Raw genomic sequence first — 17,435 nt, 5'->3', positions numbered from 1 at the left:
AAAAAAAAATCCATGCTCCAGCCTTTAAAATAAAAAACTTGCAATTTTCTGAATGGGCCATGACCTTTTCTTTGCTCTGAGACTTTGACATGCTCTGTTGTCTGGAATATGCCTCTCCACCTCCCGTTTGTGTGGTTGTCACTTACATGTCCCTCAGGTCCCAATCTAGTTGCCACCTTCTCTCGAGTGCCCCCACTTCCCCAACCAAGCAAAGTCCTCCCTGTTTATACTCCAATAGCTTCTATACTTACCTCAATTATGGCATTATCACATGCTAGTGAAATCTCTTCTTTAGCTGGGGGTCTCCAATAGTAGATTATAAGCCCACTGAAATGGACTCCTTTATTCATCATTCTACCCTGACTCCTGGTACCACTCCTGGTACACATATTTGTGATCAAGAATGCAAGTGAATTGTTTGCAGTTGCTGCTGAGAAGAGAAGACTTAGCGGGGGAGTGTGATTATTACCTTCAAGTATTTGAAAGGTTGAGGGTAAAATTCAGACCAATAGAGAGAAGTTGCAAAAAGGCCCATCTGAGCTCTATGAACTTTCAAATAATCAGAGCTACCCACAGTGGACATGGTCTACTATGTGAGGTTCAGTAGAAGATGCTTTATATGGGAAGGTAAATATCAGAAGCAACCAGATCAAGGATTAGTTCTGAAGATTTGTTTTATGAATGCCTCCTTTCCAAATCATCCACTATCAAAAGAGAACAAGTGTGAGCCTCCCAGGGGAGGCAATATCTGTCAGCCTGCAGCTGAACAGCTGGTGATGTTAGAGCCATCTAATCTACCCAGCAGAGCCAGGGGTAGTGCAAATCTTAACAAACAGATGAAAAATAACTGTTGGAGGCCGTTTCTTATTGTGGGAATCTCATAAATTTCATGGCACAAAGAACAGAAGCAGCTACAAGTGTACCGTCCGAATGAAATCTGAAAAGAGCAGGCAAATGACACTGACATCTTTTCAAAAGAGCAGGTGTACCTGCTCCTTCAGTCTTCAAAGCTGCTCTTATAACTCTTGATCTAGTGATTTCCCCAAAGCCCTAACTGCTGATCAATCAACATGAATTTCTTGACAAATAAAAAGTTCATATATATGAAATGCATTTTAAAGAAATGACTATATATTGGACATTCTGAGTTTTGCTATAATGATGAAATAAAACATTGGTTATATTTACATCATTTTAAAAAATTTTTTTATGTCTCAAGTTATTTTTTCCATGTTCTGTTAAGACCAGAGTATTTTCACTCTATGCCATATTTAAATGATTCTTCAAGATTTATATGATACAGTTTACTTAACAAAATATCTTTAAAGGCATAATATAATTTATAAACTCATGTCTTAGTACATTTTTTATTTCACATTACATGTCATTCCTTATACGCCTTTTCTCAATCACTGAGCTTTCTGGAGGTAAAGTTCTGAACTGCAGCAACAGTATATAGACGTGCTAGAAATCTTCTATGGTAAGGAGCTCCTATCTGTAGGGTCAGTTCCCACTGAGCCTTGTAGGGATGGTACATGAGGAACTCTTGCATTAGGATGAACCCCAGATCAACTAAGACCCTTTTCAACTAGAAAGTCTATCTACAAGAACAGCTAACATGGGAGGCTTCCTGGAAGAATGAGATTCAGAACCCAAGATCTAATAAAAGCCTAAGACGGGAATAGGAAACCTCCACTTATTTTATGCCAACCTTGAGCGAAACTCTCGGATTCTGGTTGTTGGGGTGGAGTCACTGCTCCCCGCTCCACAGCATGGGACTGTGATGAGAATTAAATGAGTTAGTACCTATAAAGTGTCTGGAATGGTCCCTGAAACAGTAAGTGCTGTCTGAGTGTTAGCTATCATCACCGTCATCACATTATTGTAAGTAATACAGTCAAGCTTAACAGTAAGTTATAACAGAAGGACAGTCTAATCCTTAGCTACTTTTGCATTTCATATGTTTGAGCCCCTTCTTCCCACCTAATCATAAACTCCTTGACCACTAGTATTGATTCTGCTTATAATATTCTACCTACATGGCTCCTGTGTTGCAACTAGCACAGAAGGGACTGATATGTTTCATGGAGAAGCTGGGAACAGTGCCCACAGTGCTTCTATTTCCAGAGTTTACTTTAAAAATAAGCTTTTCGATTTCCACAGAATTCCAAAGCTTTTACAGATGTAGGAAAGACAGACTTTAGTTTTAGAAATTCACTTTGAAATGTCAGAAGGATCAATCAACTAGCTGTGGCCTGGCAGCTTTTGACATCTGAGAGGTAACTGCTGTTTAAAGAGTCAAGGGATTGTGAGTTTGTATTCAACAAGAAATGTGTATTAATTTCCTATTTCTGCCATAGCAAATTACTACCAACTTAGTGGCTTAAAAGGACATTCATTTATCATCTCACATCTCCCTAAGTCCAGGGACAACATGGCTCGACTGGATTCTCTGCTTAGAGACTCACGAGGCAAAAATCAAGGTATGGGCAGGTCTGTGTTCCAAATGGAGGCTTTGGGGGACAACATGCTTCCAAGTGCCCCCAGGCTGTTGGCAGAATCTGATTCTTGCATCTGTAGGACTGGGGTAATCATTTCCTTGCTCGTTTTCCCCTGGAACCTGCCCTTAGCTCCTAGAGGCCTCTCTCTGGTCCTTGCACGTGGGCTCCTACTGCTCAGAGCCAGCGACACCATGCTGAATCCTTCTCACGCTTGGAATACTTCCTTATCCTCTCCTCTGCCATTTCTCCTTGTCCCCCACCAGAGCAAAGTCTTTGTTTTAAAGCTCATAGTGTTAGACTGGGTCCAGGCCTACAATACAGGTCTGTAGTCTTAGTTTTATCTGCAAAGTACCTTTTACTATGACTGTAACGTTCACAGGTGCCAAGTAGTGCATTCACCTTTGGGGCCATTCTACCTACCACAGAATGGTAACACAGCTCCTCAGAGCCTTCCGGAAAAACTAGCCCTCAACACCTTTTTAGGGTTTCATAGTAATGTGCTAATAGAGTCTAGTCCTGGAACATGATTCACCTGCTATAAAATCGTTACCAGAACATCTCTGAGTTCACACAATGGAAACGAAAGGCTTGAGAAACAGTCTGAATAAATTTCTAAATTGCTAAACCACGTAGCCATGTTCACAGTATTTAAAGATTCCTAACAGGTTAAAAATCAAAAAGCTGTTTAACAAAACTTCATAGGTCTCATTTTGTAAAATTTCTTCAAATAAGAAAGGAATTCTACAGCCAAATCCCAAACCCCATCTATTCAGTAACTATGAAGTACTTTAAGAGAAAACAATGTAGAAAATTGCTTTTTGAACCCTAAATTGTTATTTTCAATGAATGTGGACTCAATTAATACTTCCTGTCTCAAATGCTTCACCTCTACTACAAATGACAATACACTATGCTCTGTGAGGCTGAAATGTGATAGTGCGTGAAACACTTGCACAAGGTAAGAACTCAACAAACAGCTGCCATTCTTAGCCTTTCACCCATATCTCACTTGGTCTTCTTAATTCAACAAAAGGCTAATAAATTAACATCTGCAAGCAAGTTCCCTCAACAATTTCCCCCCACAGAAGTTCATCTCTGTGCTGTTTATCTAGCAAAAGATTGAAAATAACTACAACATTCAAAAATAAGGGGATGATAAATCCATGGAATGGGGTACTACAGAACCACTATGAATACCATAGGAGGTACTGTAGTCACTGAAAGTATATTAAGTGAAAAGTACATACCGCAAAATAAAAAGGTCATTTTTTAAACATATTTTACAAAAAAATATACACACAGGAAAAATAACCTAGAAAGTAATAAACACTTAAGTGTTAATACTGACTTATTTCTAAGTGGTTTCATTATGGGTATCTTTTTTATTCTGGAATTTTTTAAATTATAAAGCTTTATGTTCAAGTTAAACAATCCAAGTGTCAGATAAATTTTTAAAAATATCAAAGTATAATCCATGGTAATGACAACTCACTACCAGATTCACCATCATTTTGACACTTAACAAATATAAGAATAGAGTTTACCTTATTTCTACCCAGTATCCACATAACATTTCCTTATATTCTGATTTTTACAGTAATATAAAATAACAAACTAATTTAAAATCTACTTTATTCCATCACCACCAAAAACTCAAGTAATTTTCACTTTTTTATATGCCTCCTGGGCCTGTTTCACATATGGACATACTATTTAAAGCTGTAACATTGAGTTAAGTACGCAACATTACATTTCATCTAAGCAGCTATAAGTTCTATTTTAAATAAATGCACAAAGAAATAATCCAATGTGAAATGTTCACGGACCATCCTTTCAAAGCTCCTTCCACTTCCCTCAGATAGGATTTCACAGTAACACTTCCCAGGCCCATCATTGTTAATATACAAATTGACAGCTAAATGGTATATTTCTATTCCTTATCAATTAAAAATGTCTGTTTTGTATTGTATTATCATCATCTTGGGAACAGACACCCAAATACCATAATGTACTTGTAAATGTACATACACACACATACACACACACACACACACACACACACTTACATTTATTCCCCTATTGACAAGGGATTCATTAAGACATGTTTTATCCTTGAATGGGTTCTATGTATGCACTGACATCTTTCCAAACTGATGCTTTTAAATAAATGTCCTCACACTGGGCTCATTTTAGTAGGCAAAACACCACGTATTATGCTGTTCACCAAAACCGACTTCACAAGGCTAGAGTTAAATCAGGATACCACGTGACTTGGGCATGTGCACATGGTTTCTTTGGCTATAGAGACAATAACTTAATTTTTAAAAGTTGTGTGTGTGCACATCTGTACCTTTTGGTATTTAGGGATCTATTCCCAGGATGAAGAAAATCACTTTGATATGTAATTGACACAGAACATATAAAACATTTTTTTTAATTGACAAAGGATAGAAAAATACCATTCGGCCATCTGTTCACGTATTCACAGTCATGGGCCTGTGACTTGTCTCTGTGAGACCCTACCTCAGGGAAATGGAACGAGCTTTCACCAGCTCTCCTGGTAGGTCCTGGCTGGAGACCTATAAATCCACAGCCAGGGCCTCCCTAAACACGCTGGCAGCTGTTGAGGGCAGCTCTAAAGCACAATGAGGTAGGCACCAACAAGCCCCAGGGCTCCTATAAACAACCAGCACAAGGGCAGCCACCCCAGAAATGGGCTACAGAACCTCTGCTGCCTTCCTAATGCTCCTTGACACCAGATCTGTCTTCTAGGGCCTCACTTGACACTTCCTCTCGAAACCTAATCTACCTGGCCTTTCTCCAAATCACAGAGTAGCTCTTAAGCCACTGGAAGAGCTGGAGGCAGGCTAAGGATTCCAAGTAGGAATTTTACGTTCCTTTCAGATAAGAACTATAAGGTAACAAGATGTTCATGATCTTGGTGCAGCCAGACAGAGGGTTAGTCACTCCCTGAGGGAGTAACTTACTTTTATTCTCTGAACAAACATGCCCATTCAGGTCTGTGGTGGACTTAGAAAAGGGAGACTAACAATACCCTGCTTCTCCGTTCCCCAGAAAGGAAGAGGCAGATAGCCAGCAAAAAGGGTGAATGGAAGTATTTTAGCGTTTTAGAAAAACATATTTCTAAATGTGATAAAAAAGCATCACTGAAGTGTCTCATCATGTACTCACTGTGGCAGATTCTCCCTACTTTCATCACCTTAAGATCATTTATGGACCTTACTAACTTGACAAACAGTCTCTGGATAAGTCTCCAAAATAATAACTTTTTAAAGACTGGTCAAATCCTATGCTATTTCTGCTTCCTGAACCAGTACCAATGGGAATGTTTACAATCAAAAAAGCTGTCACCTTATCTTCAGATACTACTGCTCAAAAAGGAGTTTCTGCAATGTATCCCACCCAACTTGTGGATTCATCAAGAAGGACCAACTAAAGGAATCCCAGCCACTTTATATGTTTCCTGACCCAGAAAGGGTGTAGACAGAGTCCTGAGGAAGACACACCTTCAGGAAAATGGCTCAAGTTTCAAGTGCACGATTACATATGGCAAAGGAGAGGAGTTTTAAACGAGTGGAAGCAAAATATGAGAACAGGTAACATGAGAGGAATGAGAGAGCTGACAAGACAGAGAATCTTGTAAAGTTTGGGTCTTTGAGTTTCCTAGTGTCATGCTTTTGGTGACACAAGACAAAGGGTTATTCATGAAGACCCAGTTCCTTATGCCTCTGTCAGAAGTATTTCCCAAGAGAACTCTATCTAAGGAAAAGATGACATGGGAGAAGAATCAGAGGCCCAAGTTAAGAACAGGCCTTAGTTAATGAGAATAAAATCAGATCCTGTAAAGCAGGATCCCAAACAGGGAAAAAGTGAGACGACGACTTTCACTAGAAAGAATGCTAGAACACACAAGAGGATGAGCTCACAGCTGATGTGAAAACTGGTGGAGTCACGTCACAATTTCTGGTCACTGAGCAGGGAAAAACGTTTTTGTGAAGCTGACAACCTGCTGCAATTAGTTATAATCACCTCTTTTTCCCTAGAGAGGTGCAAAAGGGAGTTCCATAGCAGATTTCTTTTCCTCTAACATTTTCACCAAATGTTATATATCCTAATGTGGCTGTCTGCTTCTTGGGGCTGGTCCTGCTTCAAGATCTTCAAGAACTTACGGCAGTCACCTTCGTGTATAATTTGGGTTTGATTTTTTTAAGCTCAGTGGTATTTCTCAGAGTCTCTTAAGACTCCATGAGAAGGAATTTAAAAAATAACACTCAGAAGCATCCAACACAGAGGTTCCTCATTGAAGTTGGATGAACTGAAGAAAATGAGCAACTGGGAGAAAAGAAGCTGTAACAGAGAAATTTGGACTGATGAAAATTAACTATATCAGCACTGATAAAGAATATGAGGGTGTAAGAGTGTCTAGTTAAATAGTCCCAGACTTAAATTAGACTCTGTTCTCATCCTCACTGACCTCTCTTCCTAAATTCTGTACACTTGATTTGTCATTTGAATTCATCTCTCAAGACATGTCCACTAACTCTTCGCCACTACCACCACCAGGGTACTGATTTATTGCCAACACTCAACACTGTTCTCTTTTACCATCTGAGTGATGGTTGATTTCCCTGGGCCAGGCAGCACAGAGGACCACACCACATGCCCCTTCTGTCCTTTTATAAACACCACCCATGTAACCATGCTATCAAACAGGCATCTAATATGTAAAATTCACAACTTAGCCTAACTCACAACACCGCAGTGGTTTAACAGCTAAACTGTGTGACTAAAAATCACAAACTTCACTCAGATGTTTGTGTTTTCTTATCTCTATGACCTTCATCATGAAAAGTTAGCCTGAAGTAACAGAAATAGCCTAACATGGTTTGTTTAGGATGTTGATTGTAAGTAAGCATGAGACAGAAGTCCGGAACCAGTTTTCACCTCCTATTTTAGAATGTCCGTATTTCCACTTCCTGTCTTTGGATGCTTCCCAAGTACTTTCTCAGTTCTTTAAAATGCATCAAAGTTTAGCTTATTTCCTAAATTTACTTCCTAAGAACTATGACTTTGAAAGCAGTACTTCATTCGCTGTCAACTCTTCCCAATGCCTAGTTTACCCTGGATTGTAATACAAATACATAAAAGCCATGTCATTGATACTGAACACTTTTTGTCATGTACACTGGAAAAATTCGTATTTAAAACTAAAAAAAAGACTCAGAACTTCAAGGACAGGAACTCGTAGACTATGTCATTCAAGGGCCCTTCTTAGCCTGCTGGCTTCATCAGACTAACAGAAACTCACAGGGAATGAAGAAGAGGTTTCCAAGGCAGCAAGCTGTGTAAGGTAAGAAGATACTAGAAAAGCAGCTAAGATGTTAAGGTAGAAACTACACGGACAACAGAGAAAGCCAGACTGTTTGCAGATAATGATGCCAGTGTTTCTGTAGACTTTACACAATGGAAGGGGTCTACTATAGCCATGTCCTTTCTGCTTAAGCTGAAAACTTCCTAGAGTTTTACTGTTTAGGTTTTGGGATGTTGTCAGGCACTTAGGAGGGAGGCTCCTACCTGAAACTCACCAGAAACGTAGCTAGAACATTTTTATTGTTCGTGTTTGTGTAAACTTAACAACTGTAAATCTGACTGAATTATCAAGGCATTTTTATTTCTGTACATATACTATCTTCTCATGTTCCTTTAATATGAAAACTCACTGTGTTTTCCCCCGAATAGAACTTTAAGTATTATTTTTTAGATGACAGGACCTTTCTCTTTATGAACCTAAGCTGAGACTAAGAAATAAACTATTTAAAAATGGCAAAACCTCCAAGTTTGAGTAAAAAGAGGTGAATGCACAGGACAGTGAACTCTGTTGTGGGAAACTGCTGCCCCGCCGCCAGCGCCCCGTAGTTACACAAGCCTTTGAAGAGCACTTTCACAACTCTGCGTCACAGCTGCCACTTCTGCTTTCCTCTAATGCATTTAAGGGTCATGGTAGATAGCAACGTTACTTGAATGATATATGCAAACATCTCCCTTCCTGCATGATGTCAACACCTGGACAACAAAGTTTCTCTACCACTGCCGACAGGATTAACTACATTGTGAAGAGGTGAAGCACAACAGTTCCTTCAAAAATGCTTATGCAATGAACAGAGAAATTTTACAACTTAGTCTAGACCACCACTCAATTTGGCCAAGGTCATACTGTTGCAAGAATTAAGAACCAAGGTCCCCATCCTCAGTTCAAAGATAACCTCACTACTCTGGGCCAATCAACCATCAATTGAGGAAATGAAATTTTCTCCTCTGCCCTTTATTTTCTTTCCTACTCCAGCACCTTCCCTCAATTTATTCAGTCTTTTAGTGTGGAAACTTTTCCAGTGAGATTACCTCAACCAGTATATAGCAAACACTGCTGTTCGTCCCTTCTTTTTAGAGGCTCTCTTGAATTTGACTCTTACGGTACAAACCATTCAGGATTTCCACTTCCTCGCACTGTCCTCTAATCTCCCGGCTGCCCTCTGGCTGTGGGTGCTCCCCAAGACTCCCACTTCCATTCTACTCTTCCACTGACAACCTGGAACTTGTTCCCATAACTTTAGCCCTGATCTTTCTGAGTTCCAGATTCTTATCTCCAGGTGTTTCCCAAATATTTTTACATTCTTATCTCCTCAAACTCAGTATGTCCAAAAATACATCCTCTCTTCTTCCACATATTTTCTCAACTTCCTAAGAGTATCATCACTTTTCCATCCATGCAAGTTCAGAACTTCGATGATCTGACTCCTCCACCTCTACCTAGTCCTATTGATATTTTTAAAAATTCTTTGTGCTCCTTTTGAACTCATTTTTCTTTTGGTTCCCACAAAAACCACCATAAACTAGGTTTCCATCAGCCTCTCAATCAGTCTCCCCATCTCCAACTCACCTTCTTCATTCTTAAACATCTGCATCGCCATGTTAATCTGCTGTTCCAAAAGTCTTTCACTTTTCTTGATTAGGCCCTTCCTCTCTAACCAGGTGGGTCTACTCACTGTTTTCCCACTGTTACTCTCCCGTTCCTCTGCCTGCACACAATAAACCCCACAGCTAGAGCGCACCTTCCCCTGACTGTCACTTGTTCACATCCTGACTGCCTTCGGTGCTGGTTCAAGTTCAGCCTCTTCAGTGCAGCTTTCTGTCACTGTTCTTGGATTTACTATCTATACATCACTATTTGGGGTGCTTAACTGCCAGTCATTTTATATGTTAATTTTTTGATGTGCTTGTCTTCCTGGTATGGCTGTAGGAGCCACATCTTACGTGTCTTTGCCGTTTCTGAAACTTACCTGATAACTATCACATTATAAAAAAAAAAAATGAGGCACAGTAGTTAAGAGAACATGATTATGAAGTAGAAAATTCTGAGTTTAGATCCTGGCTTTGTTCCTTTCTCAACAGGTGGCCTTGGGAAAGTTTCTTAACCTGTATAAGGTTTCATATGTATAAAACAGATAACATGCCTATTTCACAGGGTTGTTGAAAAGTTTAATGTGTATGTCTGTATATACACACACACTCACACACACACAATGTTTAACATAGTATTTGGTCTTTAGTGAGTAATTTTTAAACAGATGGCTATTACGATTTTGCACAAAATAGGCATTCCTCTTTGGTCAATATTTTAAGCTGCAAAGGTCACGTTAAGTATTATTTCATAACATGTTGTCAAGACTGCACTTCATGTGAAGTTTTATACCACTGATCCCTATATTTAGCCAAAAATGACTTTTCTAAGTTACATTCCAGAAGAGTAGGAAACACAACTTTTAACTTTCAAGCTATGCCCAGATGCCAGGACTTGGTGTATGAAACTATATAAGATTGGTTTCATTCCACATACATATGCCAATCCAGCGTGATTTTCAGCAACGGTCATTTTTTAAATGCAGTTAAATAAGAACTAAACAATCTTTGGGAAGGCTAAAAAATTTCCAGAAAGCCCAGCCAATGGATAAAGATTTTATGAGATAGGATTGCTAGAGCCTGTCAAAAACCAGAGCTCAATAATTAGCAACTATGGCCAGCTTTTTCTATGAAGAAGAGTGTAAGTCTTCTGTAACAAATCAATTACCAACTCTAACTAATGGCTTTAAAAAACATAATTAGAATGTTGCAATCCAGTACATTAAAAACTAAAGGCCTGATCTTTGTTGGCTGAGGTAATATTTTTTCCCTAATGAAACATACAGTCTTTTCTCCTTCGTGCAGCAGGTCACAACTTTCCCTAGGTTAAGTCATTCCATATTAAAAAAAACAAAAAAAAAAACAGATATCATGCCTCTGCTAAGGTTCCAGGAACTTTCCACCCAGAATCTCTATGATCTTGCAGGAGAGGTTGCATCAGAGTAGAGCAAATTAATGCCATTGTCTTCTTTTGCCTTGATTTGGGCCTCCCACAATGATAAGCACGCGCAGGGCAAGTGTCTCTCTACACCACCACCCAAACTGCCTCCCTGCAAAGACCCCAGCCTCATTATTTCTGCACCCCTGGGCAGAGCAACTGCATGGCCTTACCGCAGACGTCAGACGAGCGAGAATTTCATCGCTGCTTTCTTCTGAGTCTTCCATTTTCTGATGAGACCTTTGTAAAACAAAGAACAAAGTCCTCTTCAGTTCTGGTTACTCAAGTATATCTACCAAGTTATGGGGAATACATGGCAAATAACTGCATTATCGTTTAACACATTAGTGAAAGTATTTATGCAAATAACAAGGTGATAATAATGCCACAGGAAGACAACTCTGTTGCACCCCAACTGTTCCTTCAAAATCAATTAACAAGAACCTCTTCACCACACATCAATTAAATCTTGAGGACTGAGTACTGCTCTCCAAATGACATTACAGAATAATCCTGCTACACCAGATTTACAAATACAGGCATGCACCAAGCATAAGTAGATGGCGACTGTCAGGTGGTTAAGTAATGAAATTTCCTCTAAGTCAAAGTGAAATCCAGATTCTGAAAATATGAAGCATGAATTTTCCACTACATTTGAGTTTCAGCCAAAACAGATTTATTATGAAATGGTCTATTATAGGCCTAATATGGTGATAGAAATTATGTGGAATCCAACGGCAAAAACACTTTGCTCCTTTTTATGAGACCATAGCCCAGATGAGAAAATTATGCCTATAGTATATAACTAAAAAGATATACAACATATTTCACAGTACAAGATCAGTTTGTTTAGGAAAATCGCCTTTCTAATGTAATTCATGAAAAAACTGTCACCACACAAATGTATATGCTAACATATAAAAAATCTACTTAAATCTTATAAAATTCCTTTTTTTCCCCTTGACTTGGTCAAAGGGAAAAAACAGTTCATTAATGCCCACTGAGTATATGTAATTGTCTCCCAGATCTATTTCCATAAGCAATTCCTTTCAACACCTTCCGTGGACTTGCAGGAATTGGTGGTAATTGCCCTGCAGAGCAATGATTGATTGCAATCTCAGAACCTGCAGTGGACCAGCTGGAGCGTTGGCCTTGCAGGGCAGGAGGGCTTCTCCTGGCTCATGGGAGAGCTCAGAAGATGCTCCTTATGAAAGGAAAAGCCAGTCCGATCAATTCTGACATTGGCTTCCTTTTTCTGTAAATGTTATCAAACTCTTTCAAAGGAAAAAAGTCCCACTCTTCAAATCAGAGCAATGAATTACAAATTATTGCCTTTATAAGAATTGTATGATACAAGTATGAAGCAGTGCACATGCTGTCAAATAATCATTTTGCAGCAAAGCATCTGAAACGTTACCTTGCTAGTAAACATTTCAAACAACGAATTTTATTATTAAAATGAGGTATTCACAAGGTTTCCATAATACATGAAGTTATACTGAGAAGAGATTTGCAACCCTTTATAACCAAAGCCACCAAATCAGGTATATATGGTTAAGCTGAGGCGATGGAACAGATCTGAGAGGAAATTAGGAGCTAAGGGCATTAGACCAAGAGCACCAAACAAGGGCCTCAATGTTTCGTTGTGTCTGGAGTGGAGCACGGGCTGTCTCATCCTCTCGGGTTTCTTAGACCCCAGCAGGTACCCGGAAGATTAGTTAACGTGCATGAGGCATTTCACACTAGCACCGATTGTCAAGAATGTGTCTTCAGCAAACTGCTGAAAGGAACTCAAAACTCCAAGGGAAGCTCTTGAGTATGACTGATAATGGTTATTTGATGAGTAATGGCCAAGCCGTTGCCAGGTTAGTAACAAATAATTTCGTCTCTGTGGCAAGAGAAACTTTCATCATTCTTCCAGCACAAAACATACCTTGGCAGAAAAGTTTCTTAAGGAAATATGCATAAGAAAGACGGAGTGAGGATCTCTGGAAAGCTATCCCACAGCCCACATCTCATTTTATAACCTCAATCACCACAATTTGTACCGAGAACTCCCAAGTCTTTCTCTAGTCCCTCAATCTCCCCTGAGCTCACTTTTTGTTTCCGTCTGCCTTCAAAGTGGCTCTAGGTGGCAATTCCAGGAACTTTATTTTCACCCACGTGGGGATCTCATAGGCTCCTTAAATTCAATATAACTTGAACTCCTCTTGTCTCCTGTCCTCACTGGTTCTACCTCTTGTCTCTCTGCCTCTCACAACTCAGCTTCACAGTCACCTGCATTCCCCACCTTCCCAGCCACCAGGTCCTCTCAGGCTCTGCTTTCCTACGATCCCTCCCCGTAAGCCTCACTGACAGACCCTCACCTCTGCAACTTGTTTTAACCACCTTCTAACCCACTTGTCTCTGGTTCTCCTTCTGTTCCTGATCTTCTCTACAGGCCAGGATTCTCCTTCCACAACTTGGAGCTGGTCCCGCTCTTCTCCAGAACCTGCAGGAGAGCTCTAGAGTCCAGAAACTCTTTCTGCTGGTGAGTCCCAGGCCCCCCGCCCCAGCTGGCACCCGCACAGCACCTGGCATACTGGAGGGTCTCGGGAGCAGGACTCAGGGGGACAGGCAAACAGTGGGAGAGCTTGAAGGGGGAGGGAAGAGAGAAGGGCAACACTCGACCACCTTCCTTCCTTCCTCACTGCTGTGGCCTCTCTTCAGCTCGATACAGAAAGGCCCAGAAAAACCAGACTCTCCTCAGTAAATGTATTTTTACAAAAGAGGTAAATTCTGATTATTTTATGATGTAAATACACATCAGTGCAACCCAGTCAGACAAAGTTCCCATGTATCAGGTCAATATAGATAATGAAACAGATGGAGCAAGAGAGAATAAAGAAAAGAATCAGCTGTATTAGGTAGGATGCTGTTTTATACAAGGGACTCAAGCATCCATGGATTTTTGGTATCCATGGAGGTCCTGGAACCAACAGATACTGGTTATGATGGTACTTGCATATTTCCCTATTATTACTAAAGGGGGCCGTGCTGCTCAGTGAATAAGAGGGGAAGATAGAAGCTCTGGTTAGAGAAGGGAAACAAAGAAACCCTGGCTGGACTCAGCAGGCAATGGCAGTGACAAGTTGACATAAGGAAGAGAAGACCCCAGGAAGTGACCCCAGGAAGGAAGACCCATCCCTGAGGGTTTGTGCCAGCAAGAAGCTCTGACCCAACAGGCGCCCCCTTATGAATTCTCATAGCTGCTTCTCAAGATCTCTGCTTGCCCATGCCTGACCCAGGAACTCCCCAAGGCAAATGTCGAGTCCTGGTGCCATCTAGGGCAGATGTCTTTATAAGTTTGAGAGGTCTGCAATATCTAAGGGTACCCCTGTGAGGACACAGGGATGGCAAAAGCCTGCGGTCCTCTGCCCCGTCCCTCTAGCCATCAAATAAGACACATCATCATTCTATCAAGCCCACCAAAACAAAGCAAACAACTGCCCTCCCTACAGTCTTCCCCCACTTAATGAATGGCAACTCCACCCTTCCAGTTGGAAATCATTCTTGACCTCCCTCCTCCTTATACTCTACACCGTATCCACCCCCAAATCCCATTAGCTCTCCTTCAAGGGCTATCTCCCATTGGACCATTTTTCACCACCTCTACTCCTACCAGTGTTACCAGAGGCACAAAATCTCTTATCTGGACCCAGGGGCCAGAGAGGTCTTATTAATGTGTAAGTTACATCATGTCCCCCTTCTGCTCAAAATCCTCAACTGACTCCCCATCTCCCTCCGTATAAAGCCAAAGCCTCTACAGGGGCTGACATTCCTGGCTCTCTTTACTCCAATCCAGTCACTCTTGCTTGCCCCTTAATGCTCTTGTCCTGCACTATCCCCTTAACCTAGAACACTGCCCTCACACAGCCACACTGCTTCTTCCCTCATGTCCTTCACGTCTGTCAGCCTCTTGGAGAGGCCTTTACTGACTCATTGCTGTATCACTCATTTCCTACTTTATTTATCTTCATAAGTTTTCCACTGTTAACCAACAGAAATCTGCTTATTTATGAAACCATCTGTCCTTCCCTTAGACTACAGGCTCCACGGGAGTAGAGATTTCTGTCTTCTTTGTTCATGGTTATGTTCACAACACTTAGAACACAACCTCACTATTGAATGCTTCAGCAGGAAACATTCAATAAATATTTTTTGAATAAATTAACTGAGTGCTTTAAACTTCAACGAATGCTCTGTTACAAACCATCACCCCTAACTACCGCTTTACAGATGTTAGCTTCTTCTCTGTGGTCAGTTCAACTGAAGGACCCTGCTTATACTCAAAAACTATTTCCCTCAGCTCTTCCATCATCCTCCCAGCTCCCTGCAGAAGTCCCTCCTTTCCATGAGTTTCTTGTCATTAAAATCCAACATGAATGACTTTCTTATATCAAATACCAAAGAGTGGGTAACTTTCAAAATATCTTAAATAAAATAAGAGCAACTAATGACCACCCCCACCTTTCCCCTCATCTGTTTTCCCTAAGAAATAATTAGTGCAGACTTGGTGACAGTTCCCAGCCTGGCCAATTCTTTGACAATCACTTACACAATTCATACTGCAAACAGAGAAGAAGTAGGAAGTTCCCCACCCAAAAAGGTCTCCCAACACAAACTCTCAGCTCTGAGAGGGCAAAATAGTGTGTTGAATTCCAATAAAAGCCTTAGGAAGTGGCACATAAGAGCCATTTTCCGGGCAGTGGAATCTATTTTATACCAATCAGGTCCAGTATAATTTCGAGACACTTGGATTTAACTGATATCCCTGCCAAGGGGTTCCCGGAATTCTCTTAGTGAAAATGCCTTCATGAGAATCAGTATAATGGATTTGAGATTATTCTAATGAAGTTTCTAAAAATGAAGCTTACCATAAATCTCCTACACAAAAGAGAAAATCCCCACTCCTTAATCTGGTTTTGACCAACACATCTGTACCTCAAGATTCAAAAGCACCAATACCATCATAAAGTTGGAAAACCCTACTTGCTTTTCAGTAGTGGAAGGGGTTTCCTGGGATTTCATGATGGAAAGCTGGAAGCATTTCTTACAGAAATATCATCTCAATAATATCACTTTACGGTGTATGTTGATGAAACTTTAAAAATGCCCAAGTTCTCTATCTGTCTCAATACTGAACAGCATATTCACTTAGCTGCCAAGTGCTACCCCTACACACACAAAATGGTTCCTACAGGAAAATGTTCAGTGCACCCAACAGCTGTAAAACAGACAAACATTTGCAGTCTGGTGGTTGGAGGGGAGCAGACTGTGCATAACTGGCACATGCTAATCCAGCCGAGGTGTCGCACACGAACCTCTAGGCACACCGAGCCAGCGCTACACTGGGCACATGCACGTGACAGAGGAAGCTAGCAATATGAGATGTGTCCTCAGTCAGTTTTCATAGAAGTTGCTATTACTGCCATCCCAGGGGCTGTCATTTATTTGTTTCTGAGTGCTTCTTACATGCACATTACACATCAACCTTTGCATTAAACAGAGATATTCTTGATCAGGACTTTATGAGGGTGGGGAACACACCTGTATCCCAATCAGAATTCTGATGGGAAGAGGATGTTCCTGGGGAACTGGGGGCAGGCCTGTCCACCACCTCCCACCTCAAGCTAGGCTGACGCTCCCTGTCCTCCCCTGCCCTGTTTGGTTTGGAGGGATCTGAGAAAAACACAACTTTTTGGATGGACCTCAGACTACTCCCACTAGAGCCTGGTGAAATTCTAGGGTATGGAATAAACCAGAACCAAGACAAACTATTCAGGAATCTTTCAAACATGATCCCCCAACAAATAGGAGATACACAGCACACACATATGGGGAAAAAAAACACATAATATTTAGTGGGCTGAACAAAATCCATCTTTAAGATACTTTGCCAACACAAGTAATTCAGAGGTGTTTTGGGAGAAGTGGAATCCAAGGTGAGGTTCTGATGGAAAAGGAGAGGCCCTGGAACTCAGCAGGATTACCAGCAAAAGGAAGTAGGAAATGGCAAGAGATAAAGGGCCAAGGCCAGACCAATCAGGGCCTGTCTGCTACTGCTGAAGAGTTTTGGTTTTATGCTGAGGTCCGTGAACTCTGGCTGTAAAGCAAATGAGATGGATGGAGAAATAACTAGGAGAACATACAAAATCAAAGGTAGGTTTGGTTTCTTGCCATTATGATTGAGAAAACCATTTGCTTGCAGAAAAAGGACAGCCAGCAGAGAGTGAGGAACTGAGAAAGCAGGAAGGGGAAGTCTCCAAGGAGGGGAGGACCCACAGCAGAAAGAAAAATAAGTCCTGAGCAGAAGGAGACACTCTTCCTCCACCAAGCTGAGAAGAAATGATGTCAAGTCAGTGGACAACACCAGAATTCACATTCTCCTTGGATAACCCAGAGTTCACTCTATACTTGTGGAATGTCAGGCAAGGAAAAGTATCAGAGACATTCTCTCTCAGAAATATTTCCTGGGC

General features: G+C 40.9%; 1 protein-coding gene across 4 annotated transcripts in view; it reads right to left on the bottom strand.

Moving 5' to 3' along the window:
* RAPGEF5 (Rap guanine nucleotide exchange factor 5) overlaps positions 1-17,435 on the bottom strand; it is a 241,542-nt gene that overhangs the window by 148,891 nt on the left and 75,216 nt on the right. For all 4 annotated transcript variants that reach the window (XM_031455033.2, XM_064487511.1, XM_064487513.1 and 1 more), the window contains exon 6: positions 11,091-11,157. In XM_031455033.2, coding sequence (XP_031310893.1) covers positions 11,091-11,157 — 67 coding nt within the window. The remainder of the gene's footprint in view (positions 1-11,090; positions 11,158-17,435) is intronic.

The sequence above is a fragment of the Camelus dromedarius genome, chromosome 7 (genome assembly GCF_036321535.1).
Source record: "Camelus dromedarius isolate mCamDro1 chromosome 7, mCamDro1.pat, whole genome shotgun sequence".
NCBI lineage: Eukaryota > Metazoa > Chordata > Mammalia > Artiodactyla > Camelidae > Camelus > Camelus dromedarius.
The sequence above is the reverse complement of the archived record's forward strand: the minus strand, read 5'-3'. Positions and strand labels throughout refer to the sequence as shown.